This window comes from Typopeltis vanoorti, chromosome 3, assembly GCF_054136105.1.
Source record: "Typopeltis vanoorti isolate ZY-2024b chromosome 3, IOZ_Tvanoo_1.0, whole genome shotgun sequence".
NCBI classification, from domain to species: domain Eukaryota; kingdom Metazoa; phylum Arthropoda; class Arachnida; order Uropygi; family Thelyphonidae; genus Typopeltis; species Typopeltis vanoorti.
In genome coordinates, this window is record NC_143551.1 from 32411158 (window position 1) to 32430306 (window position 19149).

At 37.3% G+C, this 19149-nt stretch overlaps 1 protein-coding gene across 1 annotated transcript in view; it reads left to right on the forward strand.

Annotated features, from left to right (window-relative positions):
* LOC150108025 (protein unc-13 homolog 4B-like) overlaps positions 1 to 19149 on the forward strand; it is a 163966-nt gene that overhangs the window by 115081 nt on the left and 29736 nt on the right. Inside the window, exon 9 of the mRNA XM_090415771.1 lies at positions 13334 to 13402. Coding sequence (XP_090271897.1) covers positions 13334 to 13402 — 69 coding nt within the window. The remainder of the gene's footprint in view (positions 1 to 13333; positions 13403 to 19149) is intronic.

Here is a 19149-nt window from a genome sequence, read left to right on the forward strand (position 1 = left end):
ATGAGCTGGTATGTATCATACATATAGATGTTAAAAAGTAAAGGGGATAACACAGAGCCCTGAGAGAGACCATTGTGAAGGAATCTGGGCCTGCTCTTTTTTCTGCCAATATGGACCCAGATCTTTCTGTTGGAGGGAATGGATTCAAAAAGCTGGAAAGTTTTTTTGCACCTTTTAATATTTCCTAGCTTTAGGAGGAGGCCCCTGATTCAGACTGTATCATAAGCTGATGTTAGATCAAAAAGTGGCTCCAGATTTAAGTTTCCTTTGGAAGCCTGCTTCAGTTTGTGTTGTCAGGGCCAGGACCTGGTCACAGCAACTTCTTCCTGGCCTGAAGTCAGCTTGTTCAATTGGGAGTGCTCTTTTGATGAGTGGCAAAATTCTTTTAAGGAGAATTCTTTCAAAGAGCTGAAAGGTGGAGCAAAGCAAGGAGATAGGTTGTAGATTTTTCACATCATTTGGATCTTTTCCTTGTTTGGGCATGGCAATTAATTTGGCTTCCCATCACAGATTTGGTAGTTTATCAGTCATTATAATTTCTGAGAAAAGGGTGGCCAGCCATGTTTGTCCTCGTTGACCGAGATGTTTTAGAAACTCAAGGAGGATACCGTCCACTCCTGCAGCCTTGCCATTCTTGGTAAATTTTAAGGCTACATGTACCTCTTCCCAAGATACTGGATGTACAAGTTCAGGAAGCTCGGGATCCATCTTCAGTATTTGTCTGATAGAAGATTGCACAGTAATATTCCTGATAGAGCTGGGACATATCTTGGAGGTTTTCAATAAATGATTAGCCATTTGATCAGGAGTTATCTCTGTTATTCTGTGTGTTGTTGGTTCTGCTCCACCTAATTTTCTCAGAAGTGACCAGCTTTTCTGGCTAGATGTGGTGAAATTGAGTTCATGGATGGTTGAGATCCATCTTTCCTTTCTGTTTTTATCCAGCGTTGCTATGAGCTCCTTAGCAACATTTGGGTCTTCATCTATGAACCTATGAACAACTATGAACAGCTGTTAATCCTATACAAATCATAAATCGGCCCAACCATGAATACTGTTCCCACATATGGGGTGGGCCCCCAAAATCTTCCTCAAAATGCTCGACTCAATACAGAGGAGAGCAATCAGACTTATTAATGCCCCATCGCTTACCAACTCACTCTCCTCACTTTTGCACAGACAATCAGTCTCTGCACTATGTGTTTTCTACAAATATTTCAATGGGAAATGTTCATCAGAAATAGCATCAATAATTCCCCCACTTAGCACTAAGCTCGTTGGAACACGTACAGCTGCTGCTCAACATTCCTACACAGTGCACCCTGCAACCCACAGAACATGTTTCTTCTCCTCTGCCTTCATCCCTGCAACTGCTATACTATGGAACAGTCTTCCTTTTGATGTTTTCCCTAAGGAATACAATATACAGTCATTCAAATCCAATGTGAACAAGTACCTTTTTTTCCCAACCCATATACAGTACTAATGTACTATAGATTGATCTACCAACCTCTCGTATATGGGCTCAATATTAAAAAAAAAAAAACTTCCATAGTTATTTTTCCTCTTATTTGCCACATCATGACAGAAAACTTTGGGATTTCCTTTGGCCTGCTAGGCTTAATTCTTCTTATAATCTGATTTTGCCTTCCTTGCCATTCTAGTCACCTTTCTTGCCTGAGCCTTGTACTGTTCATGAGTTTGCTGGTCATCTTTCTCTTTATATACCCTCCACAACATTTTCTTCTTCTGCAGCTTGTGCTTAATGATATTATTCATCCATCTAACTCCTACCCAATTAACCCTTCTTATCCTAGGTACACAATTTAATACTGCTTCCTCTAGAAGACCCTTAACTATATCTCATGCACTACTGATATCCTTATCCTGCAGTGTTTTATGCCATGGTACAGATTTAAGCTTTTTCCTAAGTATGTCATAATCACCTGCTTTGTAGTTCTACAAATATCTCTTCTTGATAGAATATTCTTCATGTTTTGCAATCTCCCAAGTCAATACCCAAGATTACGAGAAGAATTTAGCAGAGCAGACCAAAGGAAATCCCAAAGAGTTCTTTCATTATGGCAAGTAAAAGGAAGAAAGACTATGAACAATTAATCTTAATGAGTGATGATGGTCATAAGGTGACAGAAGCAGATAAAATAGTTGAGTTACTGAGTGTTACTGAGTAACCACTTTGTAAGGGTATATCATCCAAGAGAGGTTACTGCTGTAACATATGTGACAGACACTGATGTGGAAACAGAGTTGGATGAATTGAAGGTTCTTATGATATTGCAGAATCTCAATGTAAATACTGTTGTGGGATTAGATGGAATATCAGCTGGGGTTTTGAGAGAATGTTCAAGGGAACTAGCAATACCTCTGACTACACTCTTTAATTAAGTCTCAGCACAGGCAGAGTTCCAAGGAAGTGGAAAGAGGGCTAAATAATTCTTTGTAGGATGCTTGACATTGTCTTCTTTTAGAGCAACATTAGGCATATAATAATAAAAAAATTATATATCTGAATTGCAAAATATGACTGAAAGGAAGGGGGGGGGACGAGTTCAAAAATGTGGAGATAGAAATATTTGGGAGCTTGAAATGCAGAAAATCAAGGATATGTGAATTAAAAGCTTAATTCATTAATAAAAACTTTTTGGGAAAAGGAAGAAGCCACTAATCTGCAATCATTAGAATATAATGAATGTAGATTAGTGGTTGGAGTTATGGGCCTTGAGCCATTTCGACTGAGTGTCGTCTTCAGAGCTTGTGGGCAAATTGCAGGTTATGTCTTGTTGGCATAGTGTGTTTTTGAGGCATAATGTGATGAAATGTGGGAAACACTAAGCCAACATGCCATAGCCTCCACTTTGCCCACAAGCTCCAAAGATGACACTCAGTCAAAATGGCTCACACCCTGTAACTACTAACCCTAATCTTCTCTCCCACTCCTAATCTACATTCATTATATTCTGCCTTTTTCCTTTTCCAAAAAAAAAATTTCTAGTCCATCCTTGGAGATTCAGCTTTTAATTCACATATCTTTGATTTTCCGCATTTCCAACTGCCACATATTTCTATCTCCATGTCCTTTCCTTTTAGTCATATTTTGCAGTTTGGATATATAAATTTTTTATATGCCGAATGCTGCTTCAAAAGAAGACAACTTCAAGCATCCTACAAAGGTATGTCCAAAATTATTCCTTCCATATTTTTCATTTATCTATGTCCTTAAAATATTATTAATGCCTTAAATAAATTGAGTAAAAAAAAAGCCAATAATGTTATACAAGGAGTACTCCTTAAGAAAATAGGCAAAATAACCATAATATTAAAATCAAGAAATTAGGTAGAGTAATAGTTAATCATGGCAATATGGAGAGGTTGCAGGATGATTTAAATAGGCTATCGGTATTGACAGAAGATAATGAATGTCAATTTAATGTGGAGAATTGTAAAGTTATGCATTTTGGGATAAATAGATTACATGCCATATACCACATTGGTGGAAAACTGTACTCCAGGAAATAGATGAAGTTAGAGATTTAGGGGTAGTGGTATAAAGGAGGTTCTGAGACTGTAATAGCAAATTATAGACTAATCAGTATCTTGTGCCAGGTGATAAAAGTACTGGAAAAAGTGGTCAAAAGGAGAACTCAAGAATGGGTGGATAAAAATATGATACTCTATGAGGGGCAACATGGCTTTGTGAAGTGTCAGTTATACCTTAGTAATTTACAAACTTTTTATAAAAGACAGCTGAGTTGAATAAAGGAAATAACTACACGATGATTCTGCTGTATTTTGCAAAGGCATTTAACAGAATACCACATGGAACTCTGTTATGCAAATTAGAACAAATGGAGAAGAGATATCGCCCTGGTTATGTGGATAAGAGGGTGGCTGCTGGACGGATATCAAAAAGTTGTATATGGAAAAGAAGAAGCAAGTCAAAAACAGGTGACTAGTGGTGGATTGCAAGGTTCAGTGCTGGGACCACTACTGTTTAATTTGTACATAATATATATTTATTTATTTATTCATATGGAGTTTCCTCCCTTTTCTCCCCCATCCCTATTGGGGCGAGTTGAGCCCCCTGATGGGGGTTAAGTATTTATGGCTGTAGATCCGTGTGTTCATGGGGCTGGTTTGGCTAACTATGCGGGATGAAAAACACCAGATAAACTGGGGGATAAAATCCTGCTGTCCATGCCCAAGACCGGCTAACTTGGCTATGGCTGAGGAAGATCCTTAAGCTCCTCATGTCAGCGACTGGAATCGAACCCAGGACATATGGTTGCGAAGCGCATGGCCACTAGGCTAACTACGCGGACATAATATATATTAAATATCCTGAAAGGAAATATTCAGTTGTTTTCCAATGATGTGAAATTAGGTAGAGTAATAGTTAATCATGGCAATGTGGAGAGGTTGCAGGATGATTTAAATAGGCTATCAGTATGGGCAGAAGATAATGGATGTCAGTTTAATGTGGAGAAATGTAAAGTTATGCATTTTGGGATAAATAGATTACATGCCGTATACCACATTGGTGGAACTGTACTTCAAGAAATAGATGAAGCTAGAGATTTAGGGGTAGTGGTAAACAGAGTTAAAGTTTAGTGGGCATGTTGCTAACATAGTCCATAAGATTACTTGGCAATTGAAAAACACAATAACAAGTTGTTATTCCTCTTTGTATGGCTTTAATACATCTACATCTGGGTTACTGTGTGCAAGTTTGGTCTCCTGGGTTTCTTGGGGATGAAGAAGTGGTGGAGAAGATTGAGAGGCAAGTGACCAAGATGGTGAGTGGTCTCTGGAATGTTTCCTATGAGGATATTTTGAGGGTGTTTGGATTGCAGAAGTTTGTTGATAGGAGGAATAAGAGGGTATTATATTCCTATCACCAGTTTATATCCATCTACATTTGTTCCAATTTATGTGGTATCCTGTCTAATGCCTGTGTATAATCCAGCAGTATTATTGGGTATCCATTCCTTTTATTCAACTCAGCCATCACTCTATATTAAAAGTTAGTAAATGGTATGCAAATGTGATAAAGATATAAATGTATGATAGTTCCACTGTACAAGGGTGGTGCAAAAACTGATGTGTCTAACTACCAACCTATCAATATCTCTGGTGTGGTAGTGAAGATTTTAGAGAAGTTGATAAGAATACGCATACAGAAATGGGTAGACAAATAAGCTATACTTTGCAAGGAGCAGTATTGGTTTACTAAAGGAAGGTCATGTTTTTAGCAATTTGCTCATATTTTATAACAATGTTACAGCCGAGTTGGATAAAGGGAATGGATACACTATGATCATGTTGGATTTTTCTAAGGCATTTGATAGGATACTACATGAAAGGCTGTTGCATAAACTGGAGAATATGGATTTGGAATATAAACTCTTGACTTGGATCAGGGATGATTGACAGACAGATATCAATAAATGGTATACAGGAGATGTGAATCTGCCAGATTTAAGGTGACTAGTGATGTACCTCAGGGTTGTCCTTGGGTCATTATTGTTCAATCTGTACATTAATGACATCAGACAGGGTCTACCATCAGGTTTGCCAATGAGACAAAGATAGGCAGGGCAATCAGGGATGCTACTGATATTCAGCACTTACAAAATTATTTGAATAGGCTGGAAATTTGGACAAACAAAAATGGCTTCAGTTTAATGTTAGTAAATGTAAAGTTATCCACGTTGGCATGATGAGATTTCCAGCAGCATATTATATTAGCAGGATTATTATTATTATTCAGGCCTCCATGGAGTCAAAAGACTCATCGAGGGAGGTCCTTCCTAAGACATAAAGTCTGTCAAGACTCATCGAGGGGAGGCCCCCCCCCCTGAGAAACACAAAGTCTATCATACCACTCTTTAAACTCATTGACCGTTCTCGCTCCCACCACTCCATCACGCAATGCATTCCATGTCTCAACCACCCTCCACACAAAGATCCTCATAATTATCCTTGTACAGTCCTTTATGGTACAAGAAACTGAGGAGGCAAGGGTTTTTGGCTTATTAGTGGATAGGAATTTGAAGTTCAAAGGTCACATAGCAAAAGTTGCAAATACAACTCAGAGAATAATTGTCATGTTGAAGCAAACTTTGACATCTAAGGATAAGGAAGTCATCTTTTTTTTTCTTTATAAGGCTTTGATAAAACCACACCTGGGTTATTGTGTGCAGATTTGGTTTCACAGATTCCAAGTGGATGAAGAAGCTGTGGAAAGGGTGCAAAGAAGAGTTACAAAGATTATATCCAGACTATGGGTTCTGTCCCCCTAGTCTGTTGCCTACGGAACCCCCCCACCGAGTTCCGGACTGGTAAGCTGGTTCTCCTTGAATTCTGATGACTGGAATTTTGAAGACTCAACACTCAGGGTAGGCCCTGAGTTTTAAAACATTTCAAATAACTTGACAAAAAACGTGACATAAAAACGTTACAAAAAAAGGCTTATCGTTTTATATTATAGGATAGATTATGAAGATAAATTGTAAGTATGTGGATTACAGACTCTGATTAACAGGAGAAAGAGTGGTGATATGATAGAGGTCTATAAACTATTGAATGAGTGTTATAGGATATTGTTTTATGAAATCTTTTGTTATGTGGAAGGTGGAGAGAGAACACGGGAGGCATCCATGGAAGTTAAGTTTGTTTTCACAGTAAAGAAAGGGGTAAGAGCTAAGTTTTTCCTCTCACAGAGCAGTGAGTGAGTGAAATAGTTTGCCTTTAGGGGGTAGTGAGTGCATCTAGTGTGAATGAATTTAAGGGAAGGTATTATTGATGGTTTGGGTGATTTATAGTCTCCCTCAATGTGTCCTTGACACCCTAAAGGTTTTACATAATAATAATAATAATAAATTACTAAGGCATGACCTAACTTCACCAAGCCATGCTGTTTCCAATAGGGTATCACATATTCTTATCCACCTATTCCTGATTTTTGTCTTTGACCAACTTTTCTGATACTTTTACTACCACTCCTAAAACACTGATTGGTCTGTCTTCTAAGCTTGTCATAATCACATCCTGTAGTTTCATTTATACCCTTTCTTAACTGCATATTACAGGCTTTTAAACTTCCCAAGCTGAGACCACAGGATCACCCACCGTAATCCAAAGCAATGTGGCCTCCTTGGTTATGGACAGATCCTCTGATCCTATGATGATTCAGAACTCTCAAACCACAAGTCCGCTTCATCATAAGCTGTTTTAAGTAGTTGTCGTTTATTATTATTATTATTATTATTAAACAAGACCTCATGGAGTCAAAGACTCATCTAGGAGGTCCTTTTATCTCACACACATCTCATCATACCGGGTCTTAAACACATTCAAACTCCCTGCAGACACCACACTCTCAGGCAAGGCATTCCAATCATTCACAACTCTGCACGAAAAAAACCTGCCTCTCACTCCCCTACTCACACCCTCTTTATACAGTTTCCAGGGATGACCTCTGGTTCTCCCCTGATCTCCCACTATTCGCTGTAGAACTTCTCCACCATTGATCCTATAGCAACCCCTTACCAACTTGTAGGTCTCTATCATATCTCCCCTCTTCCTTCTCTCCACTAGTCTCTGCAAATTACATCTTTTCAATCTTTCCTCATACTCGACATTCCAGAGGTCAGAAACTACCTTAGTCAGTCGCCTTTGGACCCTTTCCAACATCTCTTCATCCTTCTGAAAACCAGGTGACCAAATCTGGGCACAATAGTCCATGTGTGGCCTAATCAAAGCCTTATACAATGGAACAAGAATCTCCCTACTTCTACATGTCAGTGTCCTCCTCATCATTCCCAGAAGTCTTTGTGTTGTCTTCACAATTTTGGCGATGTGACCCCTAAATTTTAGATCCTTATCCACTATCACTCCCAGATCTCTTATTTCCTCTACTTCCAACAATATATTTTCACCAAGCATAAATTCTGCATCCCATCTTTGTTTTCCAAATTTTAAAACCTTACATTTTGCAACATTGAACTCACATCCCCATTTGCTTGCCCAATCACTCAATTTATTCAAGTCTTCTTGCAAGGCCACAACATCTTCACTACTCTTTATGGTTCGTCCCAACTTTGCATCATCTGCAAACAACTGAATATCTCCATCCAAATCTTCGCCAATATCATTAATATACAAGTTAAATAGTAATGGCCCTAAAACAGATCCCTGAGGCACTCCACTAGTGACTTTCCTTTTCCTGGATATTGCACCCCCATACACAACTTGTTGATACCTATCAGATAGCCAGTCTCCAATCCAATGCACTAATCTAATATCCAACCCCATCTGCTCTAGTTTGACTGTCAACTTATCATGAGGCACTCTATCAAAAGCTTTTGCGAAATCCAAGTATATTACTGTGTATCCTTCTCCTCTGTCCAAGGAAGCAGTCACTTTATTGTAATAAGTAAGTAGATTACTAAAACACGACCTCCCTTTAGCAAATCCATGCTGTCCATCAAAGATTATACCATTGTTGTCAACCCAAATCTGGATCCTAGTTCTCACAAGCTTCTCCAACAACTTAACCACAACACCTGACACACAGATAGGCCTATAGTTTGATGCTTGAGTTCGATCACCTCCTTTATGAAGTGGCACAATCTTGCCCTCCTTCCACTCTTTAGGGACTTGACCAAGTGCAAGACTCGTATTAAAAAAATATGTCAAGGCAGGTGTCAACTCTCTGGCACGTTCCTTCAGAATATGCGGTGATATATTATCAAGTCCCACAGCCTTATTTACATCTAGTTTACTCAACTCCCCAAACACCTCTTGCTCACTTACAGTCAGTCTCTCCTCCCCATCATCAACTGCTCTTAATCTCTCCATGAAGTCACATTCACAAGATTGAAAGATCTTTATGAACTGCTCATTAAGTATCTCCACCACACATTCTGCAACAGCTGTCTTTATACCATTTCCTCCAATCAATGTCATCCTTCCATAATCATTCTTTCTTTTGCTGGCTACATATCGAAAGAACTCCCTAGGATTCTTTTTAGCTTCATTAGCTAACTGCTGTTCATACCTCTCTTTAGCTACTCTCACCAACCAAGTCACTCTCCTTGCCTGGTCTTTGTAGAACTCATGAAATTGGTTACTTCCACTTCTCTTATGCTGCCTCCACAATGCTCTTTTTCTCTGTATTGCATACTTAATCTCTTTATTCATCCATCTCACACCTAACTTATTTAACCTTCTCACCCGTGGTATACATTTAGACATTGCATCCACTAAATATTTTTTGAAAATCCTCCAAGCTGCATTGATCTCTTTTCCAGCTAACTCCTCATTCCATGCTACACCTGCAAGCTGTCTCCTGAGCTCTTCATAATCACCCCCCTTGTAGTTCCACATATACCCTTTTTTCACAGGGGTCCTTGCACTGCTGGCAACCACCCAAGTAATCACCTCATGGTCACTTTCGCCAATTGGTGGATGATTTGATACCTCATTGATAATTACATCCTCCGATGAGATGACCAAATCCAAGACCCTTAATCCTCTTGTGCCCTCTGTTACATACTGTCTGAGGTAGTTATCCCTCAAAAACTCAAGAAACTCATTTTCTTTACTTCCAGTTGCTATCTCTTCATTCCAATCTATATTGCCATAATTAAAATCACCCATAATGATCATCCTTTTCTTATTTGCTTGGCTTATTTGACTATACATTTCACTATCACCACCATCCACATTACCAGGTCTATAACAACATCCCACCAAGTATTTGAATCTATTCACCTCTATCTCACACCATACTGCCTCAAAACCACTGGCCCCATTTCCCCCTTGCATCTCTACCTTGTATGGACATAACTCTTTCTCTATCATCAATAGCACTCCCCCTCCCTTTTTACCCCTTCTATCCTCACGAAACACATCATACCTTTCCATCTCTATTCCTGTCAGGATGTTATCCTCATCTAACCATGTCTCACTTATTCCGACAATCTCTGGGTGCACAGACGCAATTAGTGCAACCATTTCATCCGCCTTGTTTCTTATACTTCTAGCATTGGTATACAAACACAACAACTCATTTCTGGATCTACAGCTAGTTCCACTGATACCACTCACTCGATGTGATCTCTCCATGCTGGACTGGGGCCATTTCCCTTTCTGCTTCTTCATTTTAGAACCCTTTGCAATTCCATCTGTTTCCTTTTGATCCCTGATCATCCCATTACTTTCCTGCCTACACATTCTCTTACCTCCTCTTGGAGCATCCACCTTTCTCACGCTGTGTATCCCTGTCCACCCTGAGCCTCCCCGTTTCCCTGTTCCTCTTGCACACCCATTCTCTCATTATCTATACTCATACCACTCACTTCCACATTCATTTCCACTCCTTCAATCTCTCCTGTCTTACTCTCCTGCTCTTCCACATCACTCCCCTCTCGATCTGATTCATTCTCTCTATTCACTTCTCTACCTTCCAGCAGCAGTCTCTCCAAGCGACTCACACCATAACCACTCAAATGCAGTCCATCGCTCCCATACAGCTCACTTCGTCCCTCAAACTCATTCCACACATTAACAAACTGTACTCCCATCTCCTCATACATTTCAGCCAGAATATCATTCATAATCCTTGCTCTCCGCCTCATTTCACCACAATCATACCTAGGCAACACACTGACCACCCTTCCTGTCACACTATTCTCCTTTATCTTTCCAAGCAGTCTCCTGACATTCATTCTGACATGCTCCTTGTTCTCTCTCAAATCATTCGTACCAATTAATACAATTAACTCTTTTGCTCGTTCCCGCCTCATATTCAATGCCTCAATCACTCTACTCATTCAATGCCTCAATCACTCTACTCGTTTAGCGGGTAATAGTTACCATTTCCTTTTCCATGTGATCTCTTCTTCTTTCAATCTACATCTCCATAGTTGAATTTCCAATAACAATTATTTGACCTGTTCTCTACTGTGCTAGTTTGTCATGTTCATGTTTGTCAGTTGGTTTTTGCTATAGGCCCAGAAGAATGATGTCTTCCACATCTTTCTTCTGGGCCTATAGCAAAAACCAACTGTATATTCCGTTTCCCAGTCGCCTCCATCTCACAACAAATAATTTTAGTGCAAGAGAAATTTACTGAAAATCTTTTTCCAGAAATATAACTATCTGGGACAATAATGAAATAAACATTTAATTTAAATTTAATTAAATTAAATTTTTTCATGCAATGTTTCACTAGCTTGAGCTAGTGTTATCCAGGCATTTGAAAGATACACACTTAACAAACATAGAAAATGTCACATGCTAGAAGTTGGAGTTGAGAGTTCTACTGTTCACAGTGATTTCTGTAACTAGTGCTGATAGGAAGATGAGGTGGCATGACAAAATTTGTTCAAAATCACACCATGTTCTGTTGCAATTATCAGGATTCTGTAGAAAATGTGAGCTGCTTACACAAGCAATCTTTGCCAATTGAAGTGAAATTTATGCAATAACTTAGCTTTCTTCCATCTGATGGCATAATCATTATCTAGGTTACAGTATCCCTGTCAATGTAGTGTTCAGTATTTTGGACAAACTGGATGGGTCAATTACCATAGTAAAAAAAAAAAAAAAAAGAAAGGACATGAAAAATGTCTGCAGTATGGACAACCCAAATTCAGATTAGCACAATGTCTTGAATAAAGATCCCTTCACTGCCCAGTTAATGTACAAATCTCACTTCAGATCACAAAAGTCTATCACTAAAGTCTTAATTGTTCTTGGAAACAGCTCAAGTTCTACTGAAATCCTGATATTGCAAAAGAATTGATGATGTGATTTTAAATTAAACTCCTGCAATACAATCCTATCAATACAATGCACAGCTTGAAATCTTTTCAGCCTAACATGCATCATTTTACACTTTGATACATTTGCTGCAAACAGCTAGATGTTATGTTTCAGATTATTCCAGAATCATTAATGTATAAATTAAACAGCATACCAAGTATATATAGAGCTTTCAACTTATGTTACCACCTTCCTTCTCCTTGATTCTGTTCCACTTCTATATACTACCTAATGGTTGCTGTTTGTCTGTCAACCATCCTCTTATCCATGTCACCAGCTTCATATCCATTCCCATTTTATATCCACCCTTCATATCCACCCTTGACTTAATGGATTTTCTTGTAGTATCTATCCATTGCCTTTGCAATGGCCACTGATATCACTATGTAGCCTTTTCCTTTATCCAAAGGCAACTACACATTGATATTGCTTACCTTTCACTTTACAATAATTGAGTAAATTACTAATGCAAGATCTTCCCCTTCACAGAGACATGCTGCCACACATAGAGTATCATATCTGTCTATCCATTTATTTTACAAAACTTTAACCATCACTCCTAATATACTTGACAGGTTTATAATTTGTACCTCTGTCTTGGAACCTCTCTTACATAATGAAACAGTGTTGCCTTCTTTCCACTTCCCTGGGATTCTACTAGTACTGAAACTTAAATTAAAACAGCCTAAAGATTGATATCCCATGGCTGTATTTCAAATATTTAATATCCCGAGCATCTCTGATTCATCCATATTATTTTCACAGTATCCACTTTCACATAAATCATAGCATTACCTCCACTGGATGTTTTTCTCTTGCAGATTGATTACTAATTCAACTAATTCTTCTGCTTCTTCACACATGCGGTAGTAATATCATAGTAAATCCTATAAATGGTATAAATTTCCTTCTTTCTTAGACTAGGATAAATCTATTGCTTTACTTAAAATGAAAGGGGGGGATAACTTAAAGTCTTGAATTAAGTAGGTTTTTTTTTTTTAATTTAGTAAGTTATTAAGCATGTTTACTAGTGAAAATTTAGAGTCTTTTTGGCTTTTGTATCAAAGATAAGTTGGAGAGGAATTTAGCATTACAAGTTGTTTGTTGTGACTCATACACTTGTGAGAGCTTAAAGACTACCTAGGTTTTAATGAGCAGGTCACTTTGATAAGGAATAATGAAATATATAGATGAAATAGAATCCTGAATCAAAATGAAGTATTGAATTGCTTCTCATAATTCACGTGTTTTAATGTGAGGATCTAGAGAATGCTGTGTTTCCATATGTTATATCAAGTGAGTGGAGAGAATTCCTCCTGACTAGTTATAGCATGCTCAAGATCTCATTGGTAAGTCCATTGAATTTTGGTACCAAGTGTGTGGGCCAATGTAGCAAACATTTGCCCTTTCCATACTCATACTTGATACTTTTTTTTAGTGCTCATAATATTATCTAATGATTTTGTTTCTCTTTTTCACTTAGGTGAGCATAGAAATTAAGGTTTTTGTGACGGGTGTAGCCAAATCTAAAAATGAAAGCACACAACAGAAGGTAAGTCATGTACTTCATTATTTTTTATTTTAATTAGGTATTTAAATGATGAAAATTCATTTTCCAGGATCATATTGTGCAGTTTTGATTTACCAGAAAGAAAGTCCATTGATAATCTTTGATAATCACTGTTAATCTTTGCATCTGCTCCCAGGTGTGTGTGTGGGGGGGGGGGGGAGATGCAGGTTAATGTGTATATGTATTCTGAGACTAATGAGGCAGATGAGTATGAGATTAAACAAAAAATGCTGAATATAGTTCTGAACGTTATAAATCAGAAAGACATAGTAATATAAAAGTGTAAGGATTATTGGCATAGGGGTCTACTGCACCTCATGTATACCCATGCTAGAAATATATGGAATAAAAAGAAGTAGTTTATGGCATTGGTTAAATCTTCTTGACCAAAAGTTAATGGCATTATTGATACATGGCTGACAGAAGATTAGTTAGTGAGATAGATTGCAAGAGGTATTAATACTTTCAAGGAGGAGAGAGAAAACAGGATGGGGAGGGTGGTATTGCTGATGGCCTCTATATCATTGCTAGAGGCCACCAGGAAAATATATACAGTCATCAGTATTATAGGCCAAGGGATGCAAAAGATAATGGGGATGGTTATGCATCAGAAAATAAGCTCAATGATAGGAGGCTGAGACTTCACCTATGGAAACGTAGGAGGGAAAAAATTTGAAGGAGGAAAGGACACAGGTTTGAGAATGCTGGATCTAGTAATTGCATCAGAGGATTTGTCTATAACCAAGGTGAAGCATGAAAGGTGAGAATAATCATGCAGTCTTGATCTGGGAGGTGGCTAAAAAAGTAGGGTTTTGGAAGGGTCAGAAGGTTAAATAAGGTATGTGTGAAATGGATGAATGAAGAGAATAAATATACAGTCTGGAGGAAGAAAGCAGTATGGAGGCAGCATAAGATGAGTGGTAATAATCAGTTCCATGAGGAGTACAAAGAACAGGCAAGGAGAGTGACCCAGTTGGTAAGGATAGCAAAAGTGCAATATGAGAAGCAGCAGTTAGGTAATGAAACCAAAAAAAATCACCCCTAGGGAGTTCTTTTGATGTATAATATAAAACAAGGAATGATTATGGAAGGATGATATTAGTCTGTGAAAATGGTAAAAGGATAATCACTGAGCAGGATATACATGAGATATTAAATGAGAAGTTCATAATAGTGTTTCATTCTTGTGAATGTAACACCATGCAGAGTTTGAAAGCAGTGGATGATGAGGAGAAGAGACTGGCTGTGAGTGAGCAGGATATATAGGGAACTGAGTACACCTGATGTTAATATGGCTGTGGGATGTGATGATATATCATCTCAATTGTTGAGAGAACATGCCATGGAGTTAACATGTGTCTTGACATACTTGTGCAATATGAAGCTTACACCGGGCCAAGTGCCAAAGGAGTGGAAGGAAGGCTAGATTATACCACTTGATAAGAGAGGTGACAAGGCTTCAAATTATAGACCAATACATGTGTTAAATGTTATGGTTAAAGTGTTGGAGAAGTTAATGAGTACCAAGATTCAGTTGACAACAGTGACATTCCCTTTAATGAATAGAATGGATTTGCTAATGGAAGATCATGTTTAGCATTGATATAGAGGCCATCAGCAATACCACCCTCCCCATCCTGTTCTCTCTATCCTCTCTGAAAGTATTAATACCTCTTGCAATCTATCTCACTAATTAATTTTCTGTCAGCAATGTATCACTAATGCCACATACCTTATTTAACCTTCTGACCCTTCAGAAGGTTAAATAAGGTTATAGACAAATACTCTGATGTTTATCTACTTACTTATCATAACAAGGTGACAAAGGAGATGAATATGCAGTAAGCGTACTTAAATTTGCAAAGGCTTTTGATAGATGCCACATAAGTTGATGGTTAAACTGGAATGGATGAGATTGAATAACAGATTAGTACATTGGATTGAAGATTTGTCTATCCAATAGGTATCAGGAAGTTGCTTATGGGGGAGTAATATCCCAGAAAAGGAAGGTAACTAGTAGTATGCCTCAAGAGTCTGTTTTAACACTATTACTGTTTACCTTGTATGTTAATTATATTGAGGAAGATTTCAGCATGGATATTCAATTGTTTGCAGATGATGCAAAGTTGGGAAGAACTATGAGGAGTAGAGCAAATGTTGTAGCCGCAACATTTGCTCTACTCCTCATACAACAGGACTTGAATAGACTTAATGAATGGGCACAGATGTGGGGGTTACCAGTTCAATGTTGCAATGTACAGGGTGGCCCATAAGTCATGAAGGTGTTTAAACATTTAATAACTTTTTAATTCATTAATTATTTTTATTCTATTTGTGTTATAACGAAATACAGAACCTGGAGATTTTTTTTATTAGTTATGAAAAACCACATCATGTAAATACCTTTCATTTTCAGCTTCATAAAGAAAGGTTCTTTCTATAGCATGTTACATGACATCAGATCTGGACATAATAATGCATGACATAATAATGCAGAGGATTCTGCCTTGTAGAAGTAAAGAGATTATGGTTCCATTGTATAAAGTCTTAATTAGGCTTCATATGGACTACTGTATATAGATTTGGTCATCTGGTTTTTAAAATGATGAAAAAATGTTGGAAAGGGTCCAAAGGTGATTGATTAAGGTGATTTATGGTTTCTGCAATGCTGGACATGAAGAAAGTTTGAGAAAATTAAACTTTCAGCCTAGTGGATAGAAAGAGTGGGATATGATAGAGACATAAATTAGTAAAGGAGATTAACATTGAAGAGGTTTTTCATAGAATGATGGGAGATTGGAGGGGAGGAAAAGAGGTCATCCCTGTATAAGGAAGGTGTAAGCGAAGAGTGACAAGCAAGTTTTTTGCATAGTGTATGCTGAATGATGGGAATGCATTGTGTAACTGCAGAGAATGCATATGTATTAAGGCACAGTATGAGGAGCTGTATCTGTGACAGAGGGCTTTCCATGATGAGTCTATGACTTCATGAAGGTCTGAAGATGATAATAGTAATAATAATAATTATTATTATTATTATAATAAATTAGAGTTTATTCCTTAAAAGTCAAAATATATTAATTTGACATTACACGTCTTTCTGTAATGCAATTGAAAAGATGTTCATGCTTAGTTTGAATCCCATCTAGAATGTGAGGAATATTTATAATGAATTTTCACTTGATGGTAAGTTAGCTAAATAATGACTTTCAAGTAAAACTTACTAATATTTCCTCCTCCCCAACACACACACTAAGATAAAATACAATATAAATGTACGTGTAATTAATTTTGATATTTTCTTCATTTATGTAGCCACTTAAGCCACTTTGTTTTGTTATGATGAGAAATGATAATAATAATAATACTTTTCTCTCCATGAAAGATAAGGATAAAGATGCAGACCCAAGTAACTATTGTCCAATAACATACCTACCAACTATGCTTAAGTTGTTCACTGCAATCATGGCAAATTCCATTTACCACACCATTTTGTTTAATCAGATAATCATATTTATCTGATTAAACAAAATGGCAAATTTAAAAAATCTAGAGGAACAAAAGACCATAACCTTATTGATAAAATGATCCTCAGAAATTCAAAAAGACAAAAAAACTAACTTAAACATGTCATGGAAAGATTATAAGAAAGCATTCGATTCTGCCAGCAGACTTTTTTCCTCCCACATTACTGGATCGTAAAATCACTACAAATATTTGGAATTAATGGAATTAATGAATACAATGTTCAAACACAAAGATGTCGATGAATTCACATGGTCAGCAAGAGGATCAAAATCTATTATAGACTATGCTATAGCAAATTATTGCTGAAGTAAACTGGTATCCCCATTCATTTGCCTGTCTGTCTGGTTTATACAAATCATCTTGCAGGGCTGCCACATCTGCACTATTACTAATGACCCTTTCTATCTTCACATCATCTGGAAATAACTGAATATCTTAATAACAATGTCATTGATATTAAGGTTAAATAATACAGGTCACAGTACTGAGCCCTGTGGGATCTCACTTGTAACCTTCTGCCTTGTTGAAGGTTACAATTGCCCCATCATACACAACTCCCTGATACCTATCAGATAGCCAAAAAATCCCCCAAAAAAATGGCAGAATATGCCTTTCCCTCATAAGCCGCTCTTGTCACATTATTATAAAAGGCAATCATATTACTAAAGCAAGAGCATCCCTTAACAAATCCATGTTGAATCTCACAGATAACATTACCCTCATCTGCCCAAGGCTGTATATGATCCCTCACTAATTTCTCCAAGATCTTAACAACTACTGATGAAACTCAAACTGGTCTATAATTTGACACTTCCAGTCTGCTACCACTCTTATGCAATGGCACTATCTTTCCTTTCTTCCATTCCTTGGGTGCCTTTCCCATAGCAAGACTTTCATTGAAAAGCGAGATCAACAGAGCTGTTAGTTCTTTAGCACATTCTCTTAAAACCCGTGGCAAAATTCCATCCAGTCCCACAGCTTTATTGACATCCAGAGTTCTCAGAATTTGAAACACACGCTTCTCTTGCACTTCTAAACCTCAAACCTGCACTATCTGCCTATTATAAAACCTACTTCTCCAGGATGAAATACTTGAATAAAGTGTATATTGAACAACTCCACTATGTCCTCTGCACCAGTCACTCTATTCCCATTTTTATCCCACAATGTCATTCTTCCACAATCATTTCTCCTCCTACTGGCCACATAGCTAAAAAATTCCCTAGGATTTTCTTTGGATCTTAGGGCCAATCTCTTCTCATATTCCAGTTTTGTCTTCCGTACCATACTAGTCACTCTCTCCTAGTCACATCTTAAATGAAAAATCACCACCAGAAAACTGGCAAAATGCTATGATCATTCCCATCTTCAAAAATGGCAATATTAATGAATGTCAGACTATAGAGGCATTAGCCTTTTAAATACTGGATATAAAATATATTTAAGCCTCTTAAACCATTTTGTTCCTTTCCAAAATTATTTTCCTAATTTTGGAAAGGAACAAAATGGTTTCAATAAAAGCAGATCCTGCACAGACACCTTTTATATTCTCAAGCTTCTGATAGAAAAAAGAAAAGAATTCAATTTAGAGATCCATATATTATTCATCAATTATAAAAAGGCTTTTGATAATGTCAATCATGATAAGCTACTGGAAATTTTAAGATGATAACATTCCTAACCAGTTAATTAAATCAATTTTTAATATATATATATATGACAATAACCAAATTAAAATAAAGAAAGCTGCACAAAAATCTGAATCACAGAACATAAATGTAGGTGTCTGACAAGAATGTAGTCTATCATCACACCTCTTTAATATTTATATTAATAATATTATAAGAGAGTGGAGAGAAAAAGCAGTTTTGGCATTCCAGTAAATGACTGCATCAGCATCGATACAATTTTATTTGCCAATGATCAGGTTCTAATTGAAGTTAAGGAATATTCGCTACAGAAAGCAGCCTTCCTTTTTATTAATTGAAATAGCAAAAACATACAATATGGAAATCTCCACTTCCAAAATCAGAGTAATGGCATTTAAAGGCTGAGATCCAATAAGAAGCATAATTTGTAGCAATGATGATACAAGGCATGTTCAAAAAAGGACTGAACTTTTGCTATAAAGGCTTTATTGCTCATTTTACAATATTTTAAGCACTGTCCCCTTCAAAGTAGTCCGCTCTACTGGGCTGCTG